Source organism: Limulus polyphemus, unplaced genomic scaffold (genome assembly GCF_000517525.1).
Source record: "Limulus polyphemus unplaced genomic scaffold, Limulus_polyphemus-2.1.2 Scaffold1854, whole genome shotgun sequence".
Taxonomy (NCBI): Eukaryota; Metazoa; Arthropoda; class Merostomata; order Xiphosura; family Limulidae; genus Limulus; species Limulus polyphemus.
Window position 1 is genome coordinate 204,763 of NW_013667464.1, and position 27,812 is coordinate 232,574.

General features: G+C 32.9%; 1 protein-coding gene across 2 annotated transcripts; it reads right to left on the bottom strand.

Annotated features, from left to right (window-relative positions):
* Nucleotides 1–4,091: 4,091 nt before the first annotated feature.
* On the bottom strand, nucleotides 4,092–27,000 carry LOC106465163 (IQ and ubiquitin-like domain-containing protein). 2 transcript variants are annotated; one of them, XM_022393000.1, is made up of 11 exons: nucleotides 26,751–27,000; nucleotides 25,029–25,758; nucleotides 24,039–24,204; nucleotides 22,057–22,225; nucleotides 17,458–17,668; nucleotides 15,202–15,377; nucleotides 14,165–14,332; nucleotides 11,835–12,011; nucleotides 9,748–10,002; nucleotides 6,484–6,669; nucleotides 4,092–5,107 (listed from the first exon to the last, which is right to left on the bottom strand). In XM_022393000.1, exons 2-11 carry the CDS (start codon nucleotides 25,747–25,749, stop codon nucleotides 4,961–4,963), a joined length of 2,376 nt encoding a protein of 791 aa, XP_022248708.1. In that variant the 5' UTR covers nucleotides 25,750–25,758; nucleotides 26,751–27,000; the 3' UTR covers nucleotides 4,092–4,960. The 2 variants fall into 2 exon arrangements, with proteins under 2 accessions (XP_022248708.1, XP_022248709.1); XM_022393001.1 differs by lacking the exon at nucleotides 26,751–27,000 and adding an exon at nucleotides 26,395–26,454.
* Between the last annotated feature and the right edge of the window lie 812 nt (nucleotides 27,001–27,812).

Genomic DNA, 27,812 nt, shown 5'->3' on the forward strand with positions numbered 1-27,812 from the left:
TTGGTAAAAGAATAGCCCAAGAGTTGGCGGTGGGTGGTGATGACTAGCTACCTTCCCTCTAGTCTTACACTGCTAAATTAGGGACGGCTAGCGCAGATAGCCCTCGTGTAGCTTTGCGCGAAATACAAAACAAACAAATAAACCGACGTAGTCTATAAATATCCAATCAGTGTCGAGTTCCTGACGAAGGAGATAAAATGTATATTTTTGTCACACCAGGAATGAACGTTTTTGACCCACAGAATCAACTGGGTTTCCCACACAATCAGGAAGTCCTGAGATTTCGATCCAGAAATTAGTAAAGCTTTGATTTCACAACTCTAACGATCTCGTGAGTTTCTTTTAAAGCAATGTTATATTTTGAATTAAGTGACTTAGGTTGAAAAAACTCGTCACACTGTTTATCTTGGCAGGAATTTGAAGGACGTTTTAATTACACATACAGAACCACAGATATAAAACTACTTGTTATTTAAATGTACAAAGTCTGTCAGAATGGACTTTTTATCAGGTTACCATTTCTGATCAATATATTAAGGTGGAAAAGTTTGTTTGTTTTGAATTTCGCTCAAAGCTACACGAGGGCTATCTGCGCTAGCCGTCCCTAATTTAGCAGTGTAAGCTAGTCATCACCACCCACCGCCAACTCTTGGGCTAATCTTTTACCAACGAATAGTGGGATTGACCGTCACATTATAACGCCCCCACGGCTGAAAGGGCGAGAATGTTTGGTGTGACGGGGATTCGAACCCGCAATCCTCAGATTGCGAGTCGAGCACCCTAACCACCTAAGCATGTGGAAAAGGCAATGGAAAATAAATAAGGTATATTTTCAAGTCCATAAACTTTCGAAAAATAAAAAATTTGAAAAGGTAAATTTTTATATTTGAGTATTGATAAATTTAATATACAATATAGAATGGAGTGTTATAAGAAAGTTATGCCCGATACCGAAACTACTTGACTCGTGTTTTCTTTTTTATTATTAATATATATCTATTATTGTGCTTATAAACGTTGTTTATATCTTTTTTTATGAGATAATCAACACAACATAAGTTAAAGTTCTCAGTTCTGAAGATGTTCCTTTGTTGCAAAGCTACTCCTGGGCTAGCCGTCCTTAATTGGGCCCGAAATGGCTAGGTGGTTAGGGCGTTTAACTCGCGATCTGAGGGTCACGGGTTCGAATTCCCGTCCCATCAAACTTACTCACCCTTTCAACTGTGGGGGCGTTATAATGTGACATTCAATCCCACTATTCGTTGGTAAAAGAGTAGCCCAAGAGTTGACGGTGACTAGTCTTTCACTGCTAAATTAGGGACGGCTAGCGTATATAGCCCTCATGTAGCTGTGCGCGAAATTCGGAACTAACTAACTAGCCATCCCTAATTTTGAAGTGATAGCCTAGGTTGAAGGCAGCTAATGAACACCACCCGCCGCCAACTCTTGGACTATTCTAATCGAGTGCGTAGTAAAGTTGGGTGAAACCGTTTTTGTTTTTTTTTTCTGGCCAAAGAATATGTTTGCTGTTTGTCATTTAGTTTAGTTGGGTTTTTCTGCTATAATCCGTTTTCTAGCGATGAAAACCTTATTTGTAAAAGTAACAGAAAATGATCCTTGAAGGTTCTCTCAATAAGGACTTTTAATTTCAAAAATCTCGATATTTTAGACAAATATCCATGACGAACTTCGAAGTTTTAAAGTGTATGCATGTGTATATATTGAAAATAAATTTTCATACAAAACTCTTACACTACACTCTCAGTATTTTATACTCTTAATATTTTACTAATACACTTTATTCCAGAAGAGCCAGCTAGTGGCAAAGAATGCATCACGATGATCGAATTAAGTTATTGATATATTTGACGTGCAATCACGAAGGTGGTGGTCTTATTCAAAACGTTTATTAGTTGCTAAGCGTAAAGCTACATAATGGGCTATCTGTGCCGTGCCCAACGCGAGTATCGAAACCCAACTGTTAGCGTTATAAGCCCTCAGACTGGCTGCTGAGCCTCCGGGCTATTCAGATAAAACCGTTGGTATGGTTTGTTTGAAGTTAAGCACAAAGCTACACGATGGGCCATCTGTGCTCTGCCCGCCACGGGTATCGAAACCCGGTTTGTAGCGTTGTAAGTCCACAGACATACCGCTGTGCCACTGGGGGCCACGTTGGTATGGAAAGTAAATTAATGACCACTAATCATTCATAAAATTAAAGTGTCAGAAAGTATAATATTTTACGTGTATGAAGTACAGAAAACCGGGCGTGGTGTACTGGTTAGTGTGCTGGACTGTGAAACTGAGGGTCCATGATTCGTTGTCACATTCCCGAAAATACGCGTATAATATTTTACGTGTATGAAGTACAGAAAACCGGGCGTGGTGTACTGGTTAGTGTGCTGGACTGTGAAACTGAGGGTCCATGATTCGTTGTCACATTACCGAAAATACGCGCTTCGCACTTTAAGGTTATGCGTACGTTATAAAAGCTACATACAGGTTACCTACGCTAGCCGTTCCTAATTGTGAAGTAATGAATTGTAGAGAAGGCATCTAGTCAACAGCACTCGCCGCCAACTCTTGGGCTAATTTAATTCAATAGCGGGATTTCACTGTCGCTGTTATAAAGCACACTGCGGACGACTTAACCACACCTGGCCGGCCCTTCAACGATTGCTTTTCGATCATTACATCTTACTCCAATTTTACTTAACCTCGGGCATGGAAGGCCGTTTAGTTTCCCCGAGACACATAAACGTAGGCCAATACCCTCGCCTATTATTGGCTTGTCCTTCTTCTTCTGGCGATATGTTCAACAACGACACTTTATTATGAAACCCAATCTTACACTTTTTTACCGCGATAAGATAGGGGCGCTGTTAGCCAATCACATGGTAGTAGTTTCAAGCTAAGAACAGCGTGTATACAAAATATTTATTATTTAATAAGCGAGATAAAGTTGAAAACGTTTGAAGGATTCTATGACAGCGAACAAGATACTAGATATACTTCTAATGTAAGAAAAGACCATTTTCATTACAAATATTATACAAATATAGCTTACACAACGCTTACATCAATTTTATCACCTAAGTGAAAGTGGAGCAACAACTCCTTATGTTGGATTATATTATAAAATGTTTATCATAAATAGGCTAGAAAAAGAGAAGTATCTGATTAGGCCACGCATAGCGGTGGAGATCATTTACCTATGAGATAAATATCGCCTCTATACGCGAGTTTGAAAACTAAAAGGTAATTATAAACATTCGGAGCAGATACACGTGTCCGAACCCACATCTAAAATTATCAATTAGCATTTTGCAGTTAGTTGTGGGAAGGTTTCTCCTGATCAAATACGAAAGCAAGAAATGAGAGCTAAAATATATAAAATAAAACAGGTAACTATAGACGGGCAACTTATGGTGATACTGATAGGTAAACTTGCCTCGGCGTCCCCCATAATAGCTACTCTATGAACAACAGAACGGGATCTATGATGTATAGGTTATTGACTTCTACTAGAACTAACTCTGATAGATGGTGTGCCTCTAATAGTGCGAGTCCTAACCTTTCTTACTACGGTTCATTTTACTTTTCCAATACTGTATATATCTGATCATTCACTATTACATCTTGCTGCTCTGGGAAACTGAAAATTTTTACATTTGTCGTTTGCTTATAAATTCTTAACTCGTGGGAACCCCAGATTCAATCTATTAAAGCAGCTGATTTCTGTAGAAATCTCGCCCTAGATTTTTAAAGCTCATGCGAGATGATGCACTTCGCAACTCAACGTTTCGAAAATCACCGGTTAAATTAGGATGGAACGGTCCGTAACGGCGTTTCGCTTCTCGAAGATTCGAGTCATTAGCGTTATTGGTCTTCTGGTTTGGTTTGTTTGTTTTGAATTTAGCGCAAAGCTACGTGAGGGCTATCTGCGCTAGCCGTCCTTAATTTAGCAGTGAACGATTATAGGGAAGGCAGCTAGTCATCACCACCCACCGCCAACTCTTGGGCTACTATTTTATCAACGAATAGTGGGATTGACTGTGACATTATAACACCCCCACGGCTGAAAGGGCAAGCATGTTTGATGGGACGGAAATTCGAACCCGCGACCCTCAGATTGGTTGGTCTTCTGATGTACAGTGTACAAGATAGTACCATTTAACATTTGAATATGTTCTCAGGGAGTGTAAGTCGTTTTTTTTTAACCATACTGCTACAATAAAGTGAAGCACAAAAGGGAGTTATACCTCTTTTAAAACCCTAATTTAAACATCGTAAAAAAAGTTTCCAGATCAAAATTTACAGAGAAAAAATGTTTTTAAACTTTGGTGACCACAGGACAAAGATTCCCTCCAAAGAACTGTTTTAAACTTTGGTGACCACAGGACAAAGATTCCCTCCAAAGAGTACCCAAAGTTGATGAGCACTTTCCAGTTTCTATCGGTGTTCTTTGATTGTCCGATACCTAAGTATTTGTCCCCCCCCCGGAAAGACAGTGGTAAGGCTAAGGATTTACAATGATAAAATTCGGTGTTAGATTCCCCGCAGCGGACAGAGCAGATAGCCCAATGTGGCTTCGCTTAAAAAAAACAAATAAACCAAAGTTATTATGACATTCCACAATCACATCATATTCACCAGTAGAGAAAGCCTAATACGTAAATGTCATATATTCTAGGTCGCGCTATTTTACACTTAATACAATCTTGAGAAATTAAGAATTATTACTTTTTATGTTATTATTAATGTTATAATTTTAAATAATAATCTGTCATTTTTCCCTGTTTCAAGTATGTCTAATTTAAAGACAAATGAATTTAGGTCTTGCAAACAATTTTTATACACAACATATAACTGTATATCAGCAATATATGTGAAGAGTGTTATTGAATATGTGAATTTTATATCATTTGCACTACACTTTATTATCAACAAGTTTTATATATTAATTTAGTAACATCTTGATATTACTCGTGCTGCCATCTTTTGAAGTGAAATCCAAATAAGGTAGTAGTCTAGGAAGTGAGGAAAAATAAGACTTTGCTGCGATATGCTTCTGTTGGACTTGTTGAATAAAGGTTGAGCTGTAATGCTGAAAAAAAAAAAACGATGAAAGGTATATTTATAATTTAAATCTTGCTGAGTAAAAAGAATGTACTAAGTAAGATTTTAGGCAATCTACATTTTGAAATCAATAATAATTCAAAAATAATAAGTTGTTTCAACACATCTACTATCAATGTGCTTTGATAGGAACAGAACAAAAAAGCGGATAGAAAAGAAAGGATTGTAACAGCTAAAGTACACATTATGCTGTTATCATAAGTTACTCACTGTTCACAGAGACTTTTACAGAAAATTCACATTTTCTGCGGCTATCCTATTACATTTTTGTATCCTTTCAGGTTCTGTTTTCTCGCTTATGTAGTTTTTTTTTGAGTTAAAATATTTATGTTCATTTAATTTGAGTCCATTCATGTTCGTGAGTCAACCTTAGTTTGGCAGGTCCTTGTCAGTGTGATATTTTTAGGTCAAACTGATTTTTTTAAAGCAATGGGATAGGTCAATTGAATAATAAGAAATTGAACAATATATATATATTACAGAGCAGTGCTGAATTTCTGTGACTTTGACTGAATCTGTGAGAATGAAATAAAGAGACTGGGCATAATATAACACACAATGAACACTGCTGTCGGCATCCTTGAAAAACGTACAGCATTATAGCCACTCCTCCCATGGGCAGACCAGGTGATACCTCATTCTGTTTATTTTAATACATTAATACAAGTTGCATGTATGTGTGTGTGTGTATATATATTTACATGTTTTGTGCTAATCAGTAATAATGTACATTGGTACAGATGTGTGTGCTTGTTCTTTAGTATCACAAGTGTTTAAAAACTAGAGTGCTACCAGAAGAAAATATTTGAAAATTTGTAACATCAACTACTGAACGATACAAAAGAACACAATTTCCATATTACTCCAGTGTACAATAAAAATGTTAACCAATTTAACCCAGGTTTGGGTTATTTAATCTTAGACCTCCTGATGCAGTATCCCTTAAAACTTCCTTGTGCCATTACAAAGAATTGTTGGTTGTATTGTAAAGAAGGGCACGCCTGCCTCTTGGTTGTTAAACACGATCGAAGCTTATGAAAAAGTGACTAATTGGTTGTTTAATATAAAGATGAGAAGTACTTTTTGAGCAAGTCTATTTTACTCTTACTTTCAAGTTAAAAAATACTGTTGCAGCTGAACAGCTGTACAATGGTGGTAAATATGAATACAAATATTTTCCAAAGAAACTAATGATTTTTTGCTCCTCAAATTTTCTCTCTCTTTTCATCTACAAAATTAGCTCTGCCAAAGGATTTTGGTGAAATTATGAAAAAATAACAATCAACACCAGTAAAGAACCTTATATGTAACTATCTACCTTGAACTAATCATAAAGTGGAATACCTGAGAAACGCTGTTTAATGCACAGTGATTTCTGGCTTCCTGCCTGTTCATGAGAATACAGTTCCAGGGGGTCCACTCATATTCTTTGTTCCACCGTAGGAACACCAAGTCAAAAAGGTTGGTGCTGCCACTTAATGCACTTTTTCCTTTCCAGATCTTTTCCACCAGATAACGAATTTCTCCTTCCTAAAAGAACCAAACTTATCATCACCTTTTACAAATTTAATGCTCACTGTATCAGAAAGAATCTGAACAGTTATTGCACTCTTAGTATCTCTTAAATGAAGCATTAACTGGTATCTGTTATGCAGTAGCTAGAAAATAAACAGTCAAATTAAACCTAAATGTAAACTAAAGTTACTTACTACAGCACATATATAACTATTTTAACTGTAAGAAGCTTTCAACTGTGGTTATGTCGGTTTCAACCGTTTCAGTCACATCGTCATAATGAAAGAAACAGTTTTCAAGCTTTCATTAAGATATATATATATATAGACCCTTCTCAATTTTATAAACAGCATCAACACTTGACATCATTATTGCACATGTACACGTCAGCTGCAGTTTGCAAAGTCTTGAGTTTTATCGTCATTTTTAAAGTTGGTTGTTTTAACAAGAATCTATTTATTATACTGGAAAGAGGGATTTAATATATTAGATATTAATCAAACAAGTTAATATTATGAGAAATGTAGTACAGACCTATGGCTGATAGTGGAGGAATACGAAATGGTAGGTGTGATCTTCCTTATGACCATGGTATAAGTGTAGTATATCAAGGTAAAACAGAGTAACTCTTGATCTACACTAGATAGATCCACTTGATAACTGGAGACTCAATCAAGATATTGACTACAAAGTAATTTTGAAACTCTTACCAACTGAATCCATGTTGAATGAAATAAAAAGACTGGAAACAAAGTAATACACAAAATGCACAATCTTTATTACATCATGTGACAAAAACATAGTGTGTGTATACCTGCTTGAATGTTCAAAACATGTTGGAACATCACATTACACTTGCTCTCTCTTCAGTCTATTGTGGTGAGATCTTGTATCAAATCATTTAGAACTGAGACCAAGTTTCAGACTATACTGTATCATCAAAAATGAAATTTCAGACTATTTGAATGCTATGTTTCTTAGTTTCAAGAAACCTCACTTTTATCCAAAGTGACACATGCTATCCATATGTTACCCAAAGTGACACGTGCTATCCATGTCTTACCCAAAGTGACATGTGGTATCCATGTCGTACCCAAAGTGACACGTGGTATCCATGTTGTACCAAAAGTGACACATGTTACCCATGTCTTACATAATGTGTTGTATTATGCAACATTCTCCCCAGGCAGTAACAGGTATTATCTATTTTTGAAAACAACAGAGAAACAACTCAAAACAAGATCAACTTAATGGTCTTCTTGACCATGTGTTATGTGAAACCTTCACAAATTCAGAATAAATGAATTCAGGAAAAACATTATAATAGTGCTAGAAGAGAGAAACACATGGTATATTAAAATACCACATCAGTATTACTATCCGTAACAGCAGTAGGCCTAGAAGTACTAATACTAATGCTGACAGTAGCAGCACCAGGCATAGTGATAATGGTACTAATACAATAGGCCTTGTAGTACTAGTACTACTGAACAACAAGGAATAAAACTATGGAGCATTCCTCTAATTTAAATGATGCTGATAAAAAAAGAAAGGTGGAAATGTTAAAAATTGGTAAGATAACATTGTCTGACCCTTATACTACATTTAGGATGGATAGGAAAACAATTTCCCCAAAAAAAGTATCCATATCTCCAGTTTGGATAGATTTATTATCATTTAATCAATACCAATGGAAACTATATGACCTTATCATATTATTAGGAAAAAATGCTTTATTACAAACTTAGTCACAGTCTTATACTTATAAAGAAATATAAATGATTCATAACACTAGACAGCTTTGATCACAGAAAATGCTAGTATATGTAATAATAAGACACTTGCCTGATCATCACAGGCAGATATGAAGAAACTAAGTATTTTTTCACATCTCAATATTTCTAACAATTGTGTTAAACTTTAACTTGATGATAACTAAGCAACCCGGTATTGCTTAATTACAGTATTTCACCCGAATGAGACTGTAAAAGATGACTGTTTTAGAACAATATAAACAGATGATTTGTCAAATTAGCAAAAAACAGCATGACTGCACTTATGCTAAATAAACAGTTACAATGTTTATAAAGATTCAGATTCAGCTTTATTAAAGTTAAGGTCGAGCACACTTTTACCATGCATGGTAATAGCTACCAATACATTACATAGCATCCAGATACAAAAACATGAAATAAGAAACACAAGAACAATAACAGTAGAGAATACATAAATTTCTCTTAAAGGATTGTTAGCTTGTGTTCAATCTGAAGTTAAGATTTCTACCAAACCTATAAAACACTTGTTAAAACAACCAATTTGTTATTATATTCTATTAATCTATTTTACTTTTGAATGCAAACTAAAGAAAAAACAAAAGTTAAATCTACATATAAAGAAAACAAAAAAAAACAATACTTTCATCAGTTTCTTATGACATTATTATATGACTGAATATAAGTTTTTGATTATAATTTTCTGCTTAATATTAAAATTTAATTACGAGTATGTATCCAAAGAAATGTTTCATAAATACAAGTTCAATTTTGTAAAAGTTATAGTTCAACTTAGACCCAGAAGTTAACACTATATTGTTAAGTATATTATTAAGTTACTACGTTTGAGACAATGATTACTGCTAGTCTTCACTGCACTGATCCACAGCCTTTGTTTTATAGTAACCCTGTAAAAAGACAATCATTGTTGTTGTTTTATGTTGACTTGTGTAACTTATCACACAGAAATTGATAGACATCTTGTAGAATGACCACTGTATTTTGTCTACCATGGCTACAAGTGATGATGTACATGTGATTATGACATCTCTTGAGAAGGGTCTATATGTTGGTATTCAATGTATTTTCTAAGATATGTATAAGACAGATGTGAAAATTCTAAACTAATCGAAAACATGTGTAACATAGTAATCATTTATATGATTGGAATATGGGTTTCTTGAAACTTTGTTTTTAAATCTTTCGTGGATAATTTGTTTTGATCTCAAAGAAAATGCTGGATTAAAACAATTAATAGGATAACAACTATATCTTGTGGTTTGTTTTCCCCACAAACTTGCGCTTGTTTCCATAAGCTTACATTTAGAAGGAACACAAGTCCAGTAGTGCTACCAGACTGTCTCTCCTTATCCCACACCTCCTTCAACATCTGAAGAAAGACTCTTCCCTCTCGTCTTCTCCATCCTTCATTTTCAAGGTCACGACATCGTGTACATTTCCAAGTAAGAATCTGTCTGGCAACATCTCCAGACCCTTCGTTAGGGATCAGGTAATGAGTGTCGCAGTAACGACAGTGGGCTAATCTTTGTGGAACATTTGCTGGAGCTGAAGAAAGCTTTAGAAAATACATTGACTTGATTATTAATACCTCTAGGAAAGTACTCACTTCATAGAAACATTTAATTTAGTTTTATGTTTTTAGAAAACTTTAATTAGTCTAAGTAATTAGGTTGAAGTAACTAAAGCAAGATACAAGCTTAGCACTTTATCACTATCAATTCTACCATCAGGAGGATCACAACATTAGAAATATAGACTGGAAAATTACATAACTCAAGAAAACAATGAAGTAACTGATCTACATAACAATGTACAGTTTACAAAGGATTTGTAAATGCTCAAATTAAAAGTTATTAGATTGTATAGCTAAATATGTATATTTACAGAAGCATCATTTCACAAAAGGGAGGGAGAAGCTGACCCTGATGTCCTTTCCAAATGATGCTTAGTTACAAATACCAATATACAACACCACTGTAAAAACTAATTGGAAATGCAAACAGCCTATTTTTATTTTGTTAGTTGAAATGAAAAGTAATACAAATTAAGATAACAATGAAACAAAACACTTATGCCATAAGTTCAAGCAAAACATGAAACATAATTCAGACCAACTATACAAAAACAGTGATGTTCAGATACAGAAATGATACAAAAAAGGATCCTTTTCAAATACTGTGTTACAAAGAAAGACATGTTACAAAACTAATGTTTATTTCTTTGAGAAATACTGAAGCAAGATATCTTTTTAATTAGTGATCTTTAATTTAAGAAAGGCCTTATATTACTTTATTTTTGTTTTCTCTGACACTCAAAATTTCTTTCTACTATGAGCATTTAGTAAACAGAAGCTGAATTATTAATTTACCTTCTTGTCATGAAACACGTGGAAGGCTTATCAAAATTTTATCTAAATTTGATTAGATGTGCATTTTTGAATGACACAACTACAAGGTTAAAAGTTGCATCCTATAACAAAGAATTTTTTTACCATTTGTTTTTTTAAAGATATCAGTAAGAAAATAGTGCATGCTTTTTAAGTTTTTCATTGGTCAAAGAATAATATTTCTTTTTCATTAACTACAGTGATAGACACTTGTTGAGTGAGAACACCATACTTTAATGTCCTTTTTAAACAGTTTCTGATGACTGATTTAAGTTGATGATCTTGCACGAAGTTTATGGCTTTGGTTATTTTTTCTATATGTAGACTGTAGAAACACAAATCTATCCTCTTGAAGATTTAATAACCAATCATATACCTTACTGTATGTTGGTATATCATGAATATATATATATACTTCATTTACTTTAACATTAGATTTAACCTTGGTGTTTTTTGTTTCTGCACGTTACATGTAGTTTTTTAATAACATATTTTTTCATTTACCTTTTCTGACATCAAAAACTGAATATTTTATACTATCTATACACATCAAATGGTCTCCCTGTCACTAAGGGATGAAAATTCTTCTTAAACTTTGAGTCTAAGATTGAATTAGTTAAGAAGATATTCCTGATAAATATTGCACATTTTCTTTAGCAATGTCACAAACTTTGACACTAATATGTTAATACTTTAAAAAGTTTAATGAGCTGTTGTAATTATTTTCAATCATGTATATTTACCACCTAATGAGTACTTTTGAAATTGATACTTCAGTGATCTCAACCAGGAAATATAACATCTAATTTAAAGTCCAATAAACACTGAACTAATTGACTTCAAAACTAGAGATACAATAACTTTTATACTATTCATCAGTGCTATTTAAGAGGGGAAGGAGATTAAAATTGGACAAGTTTGGTTAAAAAAGTAGTAACAGAAAACATATTAGATTGTTACATAGTTTTGGAACTCTTCAAAACACGACAGGATAATCATACTTTTTGCAGTAATGCCACTTCAGGGTTGAAGGCTGGTTGTCTTGCATATTGCCAGAACAAATCCATGATGCACTGTCTCAAGCCTGTCAAGTATTTTTTATCCGTGCCTCGAACAAGGAGATCAAGCTCTCTGTCCACCAAGGTTGTCAACTCCCGAGTTAACTGACAGTCTTGTTCCTGTTGGAATAAAAAATAATATTAATATTAAAGTTCTGAATCAAATTAATGAGCTTTATATTCAACAATTCTGAATCACCAACAGCTGGGTAACGTTTTTGGATCCATCAACACAAAGTGTTGTCAGATGTAATAGGAGCTTAACATAATTATTCTGCAGTAAACAGATACTTCACTTAAAGTGTTACTGTATGTAAAGCTAAAAACAGCTACAAATAAAACACCCAGGTGCTTGTTTGTCTTTCTAAACAGCACAAGAAAACAAATATCACTTTAAAGTTTGGGGTGTCTCTGTAAACAGCACATGGAAGCAGCTCTAACTTAAGAACCTGGTGAGGTGTTCTGTATCTAATAAACAGCACTAGAAAATGCTATTACTTGAAAATCCAGTGACCATGTTTGTTTAGGACAAATAAACAAAATAAGAAATACACCCTGAATAAATACATTTTTGGAGCATTCAAAATTATTAAAACATGAAGAAACACCAAAAAAAAACCAAAGAAAACATAAATGAAAAGAGTTTAGAGAAAACGTGGTCCTAGATTTGATATCTTTCCTTTGAGCACAGATAAAAAACTATGTGAAGTGTAGCAGTTTAGGGTTGTCTGTTAAGACATTTATGATGTAAATAACTCTTGAAATCAATAAAAAAAAAGACTTTTAACAATGCAGATTATTATTACAATGGAAATTCAGAAATTGAAGAATTCACTTACTAATTTAATAAATTTGTAAATTAAAATGAGCAAAATACACCATAAATGTACTTTCACATACCTATAGGGACTGTATATTGCACAGTAATTACTGCATACTATTAGTTAACTTTGCTACCAACCAAACTCCACTTAATGGTAGTGAGACTTGAAGTATTCTTTAAACACATTTGATGCTCTATAACCATAAGGTAGTGATTCTTTTTAGATCAAGCTGAGAAACATGATTGAATGTAACTCTATTGAAGTAAAATTTAAAAAAAAACCTGGGCTTTAGCTAAGATAATCTTGAGTCACTTGTCAGGATTTATCTCTTTTTTTTTTCAAATTGAACAGAGTCAATCCAGTAATATTTAATGTAAAAATATTTTATGTATTAATAAAAGATCTAAAAATAATATAATTAAAACAGTAAGAAAAATACTGTTGATAGCATTCTTTTTTTTGCCTTATTGTTTCTTCTAGCTGAAGCTCATGAAGCAAATTTAAAAATGCGCATGCAATGTTTGTGACAGGTAGAGTACTGATGAGAATGTAATGACAAATGTAAACTTTATGGACTTTAAACTACATGTATATTTTTTTCATAATGGGCAGTTGTAATTTCATAACATAGATGACATCACTTAATGTCATTTCAATATTGTGATAGTATGATTTGTTAAAAAGTGCCTTACTAGCAATACCCTTTAGCTTGTTGGAAGAGCACTTACTTAGTGTGCAAAATCTCGGTCCTGGATTCAATACCACTTGTGGATAATTAAAAAAAACTGGATTATTATAACATAACTGGCAACCTAACCATAAGCCTATTAGTAAGACATCAATGGTGAGAAATATGTTGAAAGTTTGATGGGAGATGGTCTGCAAAGTAATTTAACAAAGTTTAACATTTTGTTAAATAGCCAGCATGGTTTCATTAGAAGAAAATCGTGCCTTACAAATCTTCTGACATTTTTTGAAGAGATTACTGCGTATGTAGATGAGTGGAAGGGTGTATATTTGGTGTATCTGGATTTTCAGAAAGCATTTAATTAACAAGGTGCAACATAAGAGACTTGTTAAAAAAAGAATTTCTGGAGATAATTTTGCACCATTGGATAAAAAGTTGACTAGCTGGAAGGAAGTACGAAGTTATACATGAAGTTTTGTTAAGCTGGATTAATGTCATGAGTGAGGTACATCAGGGCTCAGTATTAGGGCCTTTGCTCTTTTCAGTTTACATCAATGATATAGATGAAGGAATCGTCAATAGATTAATTCAATTTGCTAATGACCTGAACCACATCTCATTCAAAGCTTTCACAAGTTCCTGTATATAGAAACTTTTAAAAATCTTTGCTTGTTTGTTTCTCAGAACTTATAAAAAAACATGAACAAATGTAACTTAAAGCTTAAAAAAGTATTAATGAAAAAAAAAAATAGTGCACTGACTTTAATGGTGTGTTTTAGAGATAAAAGAACGGCCATTCGTTCATCACGAGTTAGATGGTGCAAGCTAAGGTTGTAGTTCATATCACGTAGTTCTCCAGCTTTTAAAGTTCCTACTGTGTCTACTTCTACCACACCCTTCTTTCCAATCCAGCGTTTTGGGGCTGCTACCTGTAGAAATATAATATTTCTGTGATTAGTATACACTGTGTAACTCCTGTTTATATGGAATTATTCTTGTGAACTTTAATTGTTGAAATGAATTTTAGGCTTTCGAGCTTTCCAGCAAGATCTCTTATTCTTCAATTCACATTTTTAGTGTGTATATTTCACAATAGCTTATATTAGGTTAAAAAAACAATCTCTATGCCAGGTGGTTATGGTTCAGGTTTTGTTGTATAATGTAAAAGTTTTTAAAATATGGATAAATCAGACCTATGATAAAAAAAAAGAGCACCAATGATGCTATTAAGCTTGTGTTTACTACAAATAAACAACCAAATGTTAATTATCTAGCTCAAGTTTAATTTATAAATCAATATAAATAAGAATGCTATATTACATTAGCTATATTCATTAATGGATTAATTTTTAGTTCTGACGTCTGCAGGTAATTTTCTTAATGAGGTTAATGACTATTATATGACAGAGCAAGAAAGCCAAAAAACTGCTAACATGTGATAATGAACATAAAAAATATTAATGAGATGAACTTGCTTAAATGTTATTTAATCAAAATGGTATGTGTACATTTAAATGTAATAAACATTTACTGGAATCAATAAGGTATGAAAAAGAAATCATTACATACATGATATTTCACTATTTTTGAGTGTTACGTATTTTATATTTGTTTAAAGGTGGTTGCCTCAAAAAAATTACGTACATAAATTATTGTTTATTTTGTAAGTGATAACTGAAAATCATCTATTAATCTAATTACTGGTTCAACCGCAAATAAATTGCTTTATAACAAGTAGTTTGTTTTTAAATGTGTCAATCTACAGTCAAAGTCTAGTAAAGTGTCAGTGTGTCATTACTTTCTGAAGAAATTTTTGATTATTATGTTGTCGGTTGATGACATTAGCAGCCTGACGTTGGCAGTTAATTATAGCAATGTAGTCCATTTCCATGTCTGTCACATCACAAAGAGCTGCTTTCCTCTCAGCTCCAGACTTGGTTCTTTCTATGGTTTCCACTTGTTCATTACGCCATTCTATAAAATGTGGAGAACGAAGTGTATTTAGTTTCAAATCAGATAAGTATCATTAGGATAAAATACAACTTTTTTTTAAATTCTTGCTTTTAATAAGATGAAAAACCAATTATAAAAAAAAGGAAAGTTGCTGTCCAAAAATTGGAAAGGTTAGTTTGAAGAATTTAAAGAAACAATGATTATTAATCTTCACAAATCCAGTGGATGGACCTAAATGAGCAACTTTTTTAAAACAATAACATCAAATTATTTTTATTATAAAAGACAAATTGACAGCAATACTTATTTCTTGACCCAGACTAAGCTGTTTCAAAATTTGGAATGACTGACCAATCTGAGTGTTCTTGCCATAATACTTTGTAACTCAATTAAGCCAAGGGTAAAAACAGAAAACAATGTTAATATTAGCAACTGGGATTTGTCTGTTAAGTCTTGATATAGAAACAAAATTTAATATTAGTTGCTTATCTAAAATTATCATGTGACTCTCTATGAAATCACATATATACATATATTGTTGCATATCTGCTTGCTTCTTAATTTCTGGCAGAAATTCTTTCCGAGGAACTTCAGTGATACAAGTCCTTTCTTGATTAAACCAGTTTATTCTTTCTCGATACAACTTTTTTTGTAATATACTGAATTTCCACAGTCACTTTAAACTTAACAACCTTTATAACACACAATATATATCACAGTGATTCACACACTTTACTTATGGTGCCTACTCTTCACTTGACTCAGTTATCTATATCTTCAATTCAATCTCTTCAATCTATCTCTAGCTGGCTTTATTTGCCGGGCTTATATACTATGATAACGCCAAAGCCTGTTGGCATGCACCACCTTCCGCTAACCTCGCTGACCACATTTTATTCAGAAAGTCACGTCTGAGAGACGATCCACTATGTCATATGGGCCTTCCCATGGAGAAGACAATTTAGGAGACTTCCCTTTGGTCTTCCTGGCATTATACAACCACACCTTGTCTCCTGATTTCAGTATATCTCTAATCATAACATAGCTTCATTGAATCAGCAGACATTTTCAAGTTTGAATGCACTTGATGATGAATATCATCCATCCTTTCAGATAACACTTTCACGAACTCTGACACATTTTCAGGCAACTCTTCGTAAGGTGGGCATCCTGTTATCAGGTCCACTGGCAACTGAAGTTCCCGACCAAACATCAACTTTGCTGGAGTGTATCCAGTGGCTTCATGCTCTGCTGTTCTATAGGTCATCAATAACAGAGGGAGTAAGACATCCCAGTCATCTTGACAGCTATTAAAAAACTTTGCCAATTCCTGTCCAAGTGTCCAATTGTACTATTCTATCTCTTTGATTTATCTGCATATCTATTTCTTGCTGGCTTTATTTGCTGGGCTTATATACTAAAAAAGAGGGCATCTGGCAAACACTAGGACATTCGTGGGGTTCCTAGATAATTCATGATCCTTCGAGAAACTCCAGTGCACATGCTCCCAGCGTTGCGTGACTTCCGCTGTTGTAACAATATATATGCAAAAAATGGCAAGTGGACTTTACATTTTTTTCATACAAACAGAAAGTGAAGATCATGCTAATATATACATTAATTAACTTTAAACGCTCACTCCACTTGGCATATTCTGAAGCTTACTATGACACATCAAGTATCCAAATTATAACAAATTATCTTAATTACACAGAAGTCTCACTGCTGGCCTACATACAGCTGTATTTTTTGTAGTATTGTGAACTCTCATAGAATTTAAATTTTAGTAACGACTGTTACAGCAAATAAAATCTAGCTCATTCTCTAAACTGAAAGTGGATATGAAAGTTTGAGGTAAAAAATAATAGTAAAATTCTGAAAAACTAGTTCTTGATATAAAAACCAATGAATGATACAAATGTTATAAAAACCTTGATAATCCTGATTAGAGTAAACAGTTGTAAAAATTAAATATACACTGATGAAATAATTTCCTTATTCATTTTGGAGCTTTGTGATGTATATCTTACAATTCATTTGCAATTACAAATGAACCAATGAATCATCATTTTAGAATCTGATTATTTCATAATATTTTTACGATCTAGTGCAGAGAAGAGAAGTTCAAAATCTGTCTTCCTGCGAGGATTGAGCTTTCGACGATATTCATCCTCCAAAGCCTGATCTAACATCCTCTGATGCATCAACTTCTGGTCTTCCTCCCACTTTTTCTTTTTTTGTAAAGCTTCTCTCAACTCTCTCACAAAACGCCTTGCTATCCATCGACGCCAGTATTTTTGAATCAACACAACCTTTAAATTGAACAAAATGAAAAAGGAAAAATCTCATAAACATGCTTTAATGAAGAGTTAAGAACTAATAAATATGATTATATTCCATTGCATGTCTTGTTTTGGCCCCTTTTCATTCATTTTCATAAAAGATCAAGGCTCATTATACAATTGCTCTATTAAACTTTCAGATTATTCCTTCAATAATTGATATAAATTTTAATTACATTACATTAAAACAATGGTTAATCTATTTTTGGAGTTAATGTAAACAGATATGACACTGATAGTTTAGTTTAAGATAGTATTAAAATAATTTTAACAAACTTGAATAATTAGAATGTTAATCGTGTAAATTAACACTACTAACATGTATGTAGTATGATTTAAAATGATAACTTTTATTCATAAGAAGACTAAATTTTGTAATACAAAGAGCTGTTAGTATTTTTTTTTTGTATTATCAAACTATTAAAGCTTTAGGGTGAAATAAAACAAGGAAAGTTTTCTGTGCAGATGAAAAGAACAGGACATACCATGTGAAAGATGATTTTCACTTGTAAATAGGTACTTAATATTAAAATATTTTCAAAAGTAACTTCACTTATTTTATATTTTGTTGGATTCTACAGTGTGGTTTAATTGAGTGAGCTTTGGCCGTGTTTATTAAAGATCTGATTGGCTGAAAAGTCATTCCATAAAAGAAAAATGTGCTTTTCCTTCATAAAGGTAGAATCATTTAAGGCTATTATGTAAGTAAAAAAAAAACCTATATTTTTGCTTTAACTATCTTTACACTTAAAATCACATTCTCAAAGTTAATATTTTTCTTACCCGAAATGTATTTTGTATAGATACTCACCTCTCTGGACAACATGGAGCTATTTACCTCATGCCACTGCACGGAGGATTTCTGTGCACATCACAAGCTGTAAACAGAGCTCCCACAACTACACATATTAACGTGTACTACACCAACCTATGATATAATCATCATTAAAATATAGCACTCCACCAATACAAAGGAAACATATCCTTTGTGCACAGTAACATTCTCCATGAGCACTAGCATTGGAACAATGGATCATTCTTGACAAGATAAAAGAAATACATTGACAGGGGGGAGGAAAGGTGGAATATTGTGCAGAGAGGTGAATACCTATCTGAAATACATTTTCAATTAAGGAAAATATTAACTTCAAAAACACATACTCACCTCTCTTCACAACAAAGAGCTAGAATCCCACACTGCTAAAAAAGTTGAAGGTCCACTGTAGAAAAAAGAAATTACAATGATGAGCTCACTCATGGAATTTGTCACCTGCTAAGGGGGTAATCTAATGGGGCATCGCTCAATGGGAGATTGAATCATTCTCATGCACAAAATACTCTTTGCTCAATAAAGGTGATAGTTCATATGCTATTGTTAATAGAACATATTGCAGAGGTGGGCAGAATGTAAGATTTTTCAACCAGTAATTATCTCTCAGGCTGATCATGAGTGTGTAGTGTGGCTAGGGCAGTAAGTCAGGCCATACTGTATTGGAGAAATACTTAAATGAGATGCTTATTAAAATAATGAGGTACAGGGAGAAAATATCCCAGATCTGCATCCCCAAGGAAAATGCAAGACCCATATGGTTGGCCTAACCAATGGAAATAACTAAGTTTTTAGTGTAGTGGGGTGGCCTATAATAAACGTCCTAGCAACATCCCAGACCTAATTCACATTGAGAGGTGCATCCACTCAGTCTCATACCAGTGGGATTACACTTACCCCAGTGACTTGAGGAAAGCAAGGGTTCCCTCATTAAATTAATCTAGTCAAAGAAAAGGGGAAATTTGCATCAGGGGAGAATGCTGGAGAGGTTCTCAGACTAAACAGGAATCATGATATCTGCATAAGATCTCACACTGATAGACTGTGCAAAGAATGTCCACAGGTATACAAAGTAGGAAAACTGAGGAAACCCGAGAAACAACTCCAGAAAAAGTCACTTGTGAGACCCATGATGGCCAGCCTTCAGAGTCTGGTGATACTGGATGGTAATAAAAGGACTAGGAATAGGAAGGGAGATCCCATAAGGCTGTAGAGGATGAGAAACATAATGGAAGGGGGGGGGGGGATGGTCCAAAAATGCAGGAAATCAAAGTGAGAAGAGATGACTGCTGATGAGCTGCATCAGCTCAAGGTTTCAAACTATAAGAAATAACCCCAAAAACGTCATTACGAAGAAACGATGCAATGAAGAGTGAGGAAAACATAAGAAGGGAAGGCATCCCAACAAAGTAAACATCAGAAACAAAAAAACGAAGTTAACTGGGACACAACAGAAGAATAAGAAAATTGAGGGCATGCTGGAAAACACATATGTGCAAGGTTCCTCAGTAAAACTGACAGGGTTGTGATATAAGGCCTCTAAAAGTGAGTGAAACGTGGACAGATAGCAAATAATTTGAGTAATTAAGAGATGAAGATGAGTAGATGAAGACTGAATGAGAGAGAAAAAAAAAACGAAAAAGAGGAGGGTTCCTAAACTGAAAGAAGACTCAAGTGATAGAGGCTCTTAAAATAAGGTAGCCTCAGATTCAGCAGAAAACAACTGGAGAAAGTGAAAATGAAAGATACATACCCATATAAGCCAAGCAGTGAAAGAGAACGGTGAAATTACCTGATCCTCCTCGGGAAGAGGGAACTAGAAGCAAAAGCAGGCATGGAAGCAGCACTAGTGAAACTCAACAAAAGATGGCAGCAGGTTCAGCTGAAGTGACATAAGAAGGAGATTGGGAATTCCGGATCTGAGATTAGAATGGAACAAACCACCTGATGCACAATGTAATGGTGAGAGCTTCGTTCAAAGCTTCTGGTGTGCACAAAAATTTTCATAGCAATGGTGTAGGTTATAGCTCTTTGTTGTGCAGAGAGGCAATTGCACATTTCTGAATCTTTTTTTTATTAATTACTAAAGAAAGCTTTAATATTAAACTATCACTGTTTTTCAATTTCGGTTCATTTCAGTGTTAAACTGTTGGAAAGAATCATTAACTTAAATGGTGTAGAAAGAGACGTATCAAAATCCTCATGATAACTACATATCCTAGCTCTGGTTTCAAACTACGTGGTTTAACCACTAAATAAAGAAGGCACTTTTAATATATACTGCAACACAGTGTGAGATAGCGAATTCTACTTTTATTTTGTTATGGTTTTGTTTACTATTCCTTCTATCATTTAGTTCATCTATGAATCTTTAGTTATATTAAAGTGCTAGCTCATCTTATAGCCAGAACACCTTGATTTCTATGAATCTTTAGTTATATTAAAGTGCTAGCTCATCTTATAGCCAGAACACCTTGATTTCTATGAATCTTTAGTTATATTAAAGTGCTTGAAATCAAGGTGTTCTGGCTATAAGATGAGCTACTCGAAATCAAGGTGTTCTGGCTATAAGATGAGCTACTCGAAATCAAGGTGTTCTGGCTATAAGATGAGCTACTCGAAATCAAGGTGTTCTGGCTATAAGATGAGCTAGTATGTATGTATTATGAAACTGACACCAATTTCCCATAGCAGTGACATACAAATATTAATGTTGTGAAAGATTTTATATATATTTACAGTAATAGATACTCACATGAGATGTATACTTGTGGTTCAACCACTAAACAAAAACCCTTCCTTGATCTTAAATGAGTTAGTTCACATTTAACAGTTACAATTATTGCTTGATATTGTTATTAATCTTGAGAAATGGTTTAATTTTGGAACTTTGTGTTTTTTGGGGGATTAGGTTTTTTCTTCTTCTCATTCATTTTCCTAGTTTCTTTATTTATTGAAATAATAACATTGATATTTATGTTGTATTGTATATTAACATTTGTATCTAGTCCTGGACAGACACAGGTTTACTAACTGGTTTTTGTAAGTGATAAAATTTGTATTCTAGTTGTTTGAAAGTTTTATTTTGGATTTCTGTTGCTACATTTTAATATATATATATTTTTTTACCCTGGTTATAGCAGCATTTTGTTTTAGTTTGTTACAGTACTATTTCGTTAATAGCTAATGCTCTGACAACTGGTTAGTTTCCTATCAAATTTTATTTATCCTGAATGAAATTCACCCTTTAAAAAAAAATATACATGTACAGGTTGGGGAAAAAATGACTATACAGTTGTTTTATTTAGAATATAATTTGATTTTTAATTATTACTCTGAAATAAACAACATTTAACTTGGTTTCAATCATCTTGATAACTTTCTTTCTTTTTAGTACCAACTGCATAATACCAACTATACCAACCATAGAGTACTAACTGTATAGTAGTACCTTTTGCTCCACCCTATATATTAAGATACAACTTTTACTATAACAGTTTTAGAAAATGTGGATAAAAAGAAGTCTTACTTTGTCTAATAATTTTTGTTGAATCTCATCTATAGTGATATATGGTTTACGAGGTACCAGAATTTTGTCACTCTGTGAAGGTAGGTAAACATCAGATCTTTCTACCTGTGTGTAGACATCTTTATTTGTCTGCTGTTGTTGATGATTCAACTTTGTGGTCTGAGTATCTCTGAAGTTTTAACAATAATAATAATACATGAGATCAAACCAGTAGTATAAGACCAATACTTATACCTGCATTACAATAGTTGTTATTTTTTGTATTTTCATATCATAACTCAAGGTTCAATTGTAACATAGAGTCAGTATTTTTGAAATCATAAAACTATCAAATGCATGCTATATGCACTATTGAACTGGGCATTTCAGTTTCAATCAAATAAATGTAGGTTAAAGATGTATAATTTCAAATCACACTACATGAAACTCTGAAGAAAATAATTTATGTACTAGTTTACAATATATATATATATATATATATTAACCTGTTTCCCCAAAGTACTATTTTGTTCAAAAAATCGATTCTCATTAACCACCCAAAAACTGTGCAAGATACATATACATGCACATATGAATAGGTCTCCTATTTCTGTGATGTAAAAAAATTATGCTTATATAGTTATAGCATGGCTGCTTATGGTATTTAACGTTTTCTATATAGTTTACATTCTTTTGGTGAGACATCGGCATTTTTTGGCTTAAAATAGTCACATGTCCCCAGACCCCCATAGCATTAGCATGCTTTGTATATATTAACTTTTATCAAAGAAACGGTTTACAGTGAGAGATTTAAAATTATTTGTTTTTCATATTGAGGCAGCTGATCACTACAAAATCTGAAACTTAGTATTTTGAAACCACTGTTTAAACCTAAAACAAACATGGTTGAAATATAGCAAGAAACATATAGCTAATATCTTCACTAGGCCTGATCATTATCTGATTCAAGTACTGACAACATTTTCTGCTTTCATACAGTTATTTTAAATATTGTTTTGTACTTGTAGATAATAAATGACTGTATCAAACTGCAGTTGTTTTTAAAAGTCTTCACACTTATATGCAAAGGAAATTTTACAGTCATTTTATGTAGTTATCTTTCGAGCACAATAACTAGAAAGAAAGTAATAAACACATAACACCAAAAAAAGTATTGTTCTTAACTAGTTCCAGTGGACATCATTCATCAAGATAACCTCAATGGCAGTTACAGAAGTATCTGACTAAACCTTTTTTTACCAGTTATAATGGAAGTCAAGACTGTATTTTGAAGGACAAATATTTGTGATTCAATACTCAGTTGTTATCAAGTAGAGTATTATTTGAGTAAAACTATTAGAAGTTTTATTTACACGTGAAGTCAGTGACAACAAGTATATGTACGTTCTGGAAATGAGATTTGAATTTTTTCTGTTTTTTTTTTTATAAGTCAGCAACAATAAATTACCATAATTTATCAAGAAATTGTTATTCTTAGAAAGTTATATTTATATATTATTCTTTTTAGTATTAGTATTACAAAGATTGCTAAGTGTATTATTTTAATATTCTAATATTGGTTGTGATAATGCAAAGATGTTAAGATATGAAATGTTATTGTATAGTAGAAATAATCTATTCATTGTTTCTTCGCAGTGTACTAAAGAGAAATCCCTTACATTAAATTTATACTTTCATACAAAGGGAAGCAATGGTATAATTAAGTTAACAATGATTTAAAAAGAATCTATGTGCATTTATTATTCACTTGGGATTACAACAACAGTTTCTGATGTTTGTGTTTTCAATACTTATTGTACGTTTCTTTCTACAAGTGAAAGCCAGGCTGTAAAATGCTAAATCATTTATTTTAAAATATATATCAGCTTATACAAAAACGATTCTGAGAGGTTATATGTTGTAGAGTATGTGCTTAAAGTTATGGGACATTCTGAATGACAGAGAAAAGGAAAAGTTGAAAATTGTTTAGTTCGGGAACTCACCGAGAGAATGTTTCTATTCCTTTATCAGGTTTGGATTTTGGAATTGTTTGAGTTGATGAGTGGTGATACTCTACTCCAGTTAATTTGTGTCGATAGCCTCCTAAGAAAGGTTTGGTTTTGCATGTCTGGACAATCTCTGTTCTTGTACCTTGATGTTGGTAAGTTTCTAAGAAAATTAATAACATTAATAATGCTACCTATGGCATAATGCTTAAACATATTTTTGGGTTAAATAAATTGGTATAACAGCACTGGAGAATACAAGTCCTGATTATCCTGGTATGAAATAAAAATGAAGTAAATGAATAAATAATTCTTGACAAGTTAAACTGTTACAACTTTCACATGCCTGCCCTGCAGTGCATTATACCTTGAATAGCATTTAAAGTGATATTAATTTTTCTTTCACAGAAACCTGATAAAGATATCAAATAAATAAATACTGCTCAAAACAAACCAACATAATGACAACTGATATTACTAAAAAATGTAAACATAGAGCATAAATTACTATTTAATAATACACGTAGATGTGTGAGTGTATAACAAAATATGTATGCATTAATCATACACATGGATGTGTGTGTGTATATACGTATGCATATACAGATGCTCTTGTAAACAGTCTGGAAATAAAGTTATATACTTGTTCTCGTCTAACGCAATATATATATATAATAATATGTAAACATTCTTGTTTTATGAGAATGATATATTTAGTAAGCTAGCATATTCAATCACACTTTTTATTGCATAACACATATTAAAATCAAAGTTCAGCAGTGAAGTCTGATTCTTTGAGTGACCACTTCAAAATAACGTAAGTGCTCCTATAAGAAATAAGAATGTGTTTAGTTCACAATGCCATCACTAGAATGAAAATGCAAAGGGCAGTTGAAATATCATTCATTGATTCTAACTTTGTACTCTTTCCGAATAACAATTTACCACAGAAAAAAAAAAAGAAGGCCAAAAACTTCTCTAACTTACCATTACTTAATCTTTGAGTTGTTTCATTTTGTAGACTGTCAATCATTTCTGATTCTACTTGTATATACATTGGATCTGTTTCTTTATCAGTTTGAATCTGGCTGTCATTTTCATATTCAAGAACTTCTAACTGGTCAGTTGATTCTTCAAGAAGGTTAAGATTATCATCTTCAGGCTTTTCTTTAATTTGACCATCTGACTCATCAACTGGAATCTGACTGCTATCATTGTATTCATAAATACCTACTTGACTATCTGAATTATCAAATGGTAATATTCTGTTATCATCTAATTCACAAATGTCTAGTTGTTTACTCAACTCTTCATATGAAATCTGATTAGGCTCTGGAACTTCTATATAATTATCTGATTCTTCAGGTGTAATCTGATTGCTATCGTTAGGCTCAGGAAGTTCTACATGATAGTCCAACTCTTCAGATTGGATCTGATGATCAACATCAATCTCTGACTCTTCCTGTGCAATATAGTTGTTGTCACCAGGTCTAGGAAAAGAGTATATTTGTTCACTCATATCATCATTTATAGAGCAGTTTTCTAAATCTATATCTTGAGTTCCCATTTCCTGTTCTGTAGAAGAGTTGTATAAAGTATCTGATGAAGCATTACTATTTTGTTCTTTTGTATTTTTGGTATCAACTGCAGACAATTGGTCATCATTGTATTCTGGCTTTTCTGATTTACTGACTTTTGGGTTTTCCATGACAGGAAACTGTTTAAAAAATATGTTAATATACTTTTTTGTGTAAAATACTGAATATTAAAAAACATTTTTACAATTAACCTTAGAATATAATTAGCTCTTTTAAAATGTAAGAGATTGTTAAGTTTGTTTCTTTGTAGTTAAGCACAAAGCTACACAATGGGCTATCTGTGCTCTGCCCACCACGAGTATCGAAACCCGGTTTCTAGCATTGTAAGTCCACAGACATACCACTGTGATACTGGGGGGCAACTGTTAAGTATATTCAACTCAACTAAATAGGAAGCACATTCATCTAGAATTAAATGAAATACTAATGATTACTATTTAAGTTTAGATCTTATAATATGTTATACCATTTTAACATCACTGTAACAGAAACATGTTTATTTCTATGTCAAAGTCTTCAAAAATAATTCATAGTTTAGAATATTTTTGAACACAGGGTACAAATGTTTAGGTCTAGGTTTGACAACATTTAATATAATATAAAACTTTTATTAAAAATAAAAGTTAAAGACAAAGGACTTATTGTTTCATCTAGGCTATAACATCCACTAAACTAAACTTTAAAATAAAACACCAATAAAATTTTAAACTTTGTTAAACGACTTTGCAAAACAAATTTTATCAAACTTTTCCCACCAGTTTTCAATGCAGAAGAAAACGCAAATGTAAATAATTTATATTAGAAAACCGTGGAAAATAGGCTTACTACCCGATTTTTCACACTGTCCACACAAAATTTTAAAAACTGTCTTAATTAAGCCTTTAATACAACATCACTTGGGCAATGAGTGTGATTTTTTGCATAGTTCAGTAAATACGACAGCTAACCATTTATTAAAATGAAATTAAAGGCCTAAAATATGCTATAGACTATCATATTCACTACGCTCTCTGTCCCTGTTGTTTCTTTAATTTTAAATTTAAAACAATTAAACCTTAACAACAAAAAAGTAAAAGTAAACTAATATTAGTAATAATAAACTTTCCCACACCTTGCCTGCCGATGACTGTTAGTGTCAATGCCTGTTATTTTAAATTTTCGTATATTGTGATTTTATTTCATGTTGTAGAGTTAGGTTTGATTTATGTTCGAGGAAAATACATAATATCTACAATAACTATAGTACTAGTACTACTACTACTAGTACCCATGACGCAGCCATGTGGTATCGGAAGTTTAGTTTACTACTGTAACTATGGTTACTTTTAAGTCAGTTGAATATGCTTTTTACATTCATTGGCGAGAAGTATTTCTATTCGTCAAGTTCGTATTACCAAGAGTTATCGATTATTTATTTCTCTGCATAGGATAATAAATAAGATAAATAAATATTTATATACATTCAAAGACAGCACAAAAATAATGTAATCCAAATTTAGTGTTGTAAATAAGAGTTTACCAAAGTGTGCACCCCCTCTGCCCCATTGAGGAGCAAATGATTTTTTTTTTTTGAGAGAGGCGAGAGAGATAGAGAAGTGGTGAAATAATGCAAAATTAAGCGTTTTAATGTATTTGTTTTTCATAAAAATAATAATTAATTACTACAACACATATAGAATTTTTATACGTATCCACGTACTACATTTCGTCACTTAAATCACTCTTTTCACTCATTTAAAAAATAGGGAGGTGCTCAAAACCACCACATAAAGGGAGGTGTGGGTGAAATAAATTTGGGAAACGTTGTTATAAGCTTTGTTTCTAATTAGCACAAAGCTACACAATGGGCTATCTGTGTTCTGACCACCACGTTGTGCCACTTGGGGGGGGGGGGCTGTTATAAGCTTATTTGTTTTAATTTAGATGTGTGCCAGAAAGGGCGGAAGACGTTGCGATCAAGCAAGTTTATACATGTAGTCCTAGAATACATAGAAAGTTCATGATGATGTCAAAAATCTAGTAACTTACACTAATATCTAGACATGTATACTGTTACATATCTGCTTGTTTGTTAATTTCCGGTAGAATTTCTTTCCTTTCTTGATTAAACCAGTTTATTATTTCTCGATACAAACTTTTAGTGCACAGTAATTCCACTGTCAGTACGTTTCTC

Bases quoted from the DNA above. Each gene is read 5' to 3' on its own strand.
- LOC106465163 (XM_022393000.1), bottom strand. From the start codon at position 25,749: ATGGAAAACCCAAAAGTCAGTAAATCAGAAAAGCCAGAATACAATGAT. The intron at 14,333-15,201 runs GTAATGACACAC...ATATTTCTACAG, and splicing joins ATCAAAAATTTCTTCAGAAA to GTAGCAGCCCCAAAACGCTG. The intron at 10,003-11,834 runs GTATGATTATCC...TATTTTCTAAAG, and splicing joins AAGTGGCATTACTGCAAAAA to CTTTCTTCAGCTCCAGCAAA.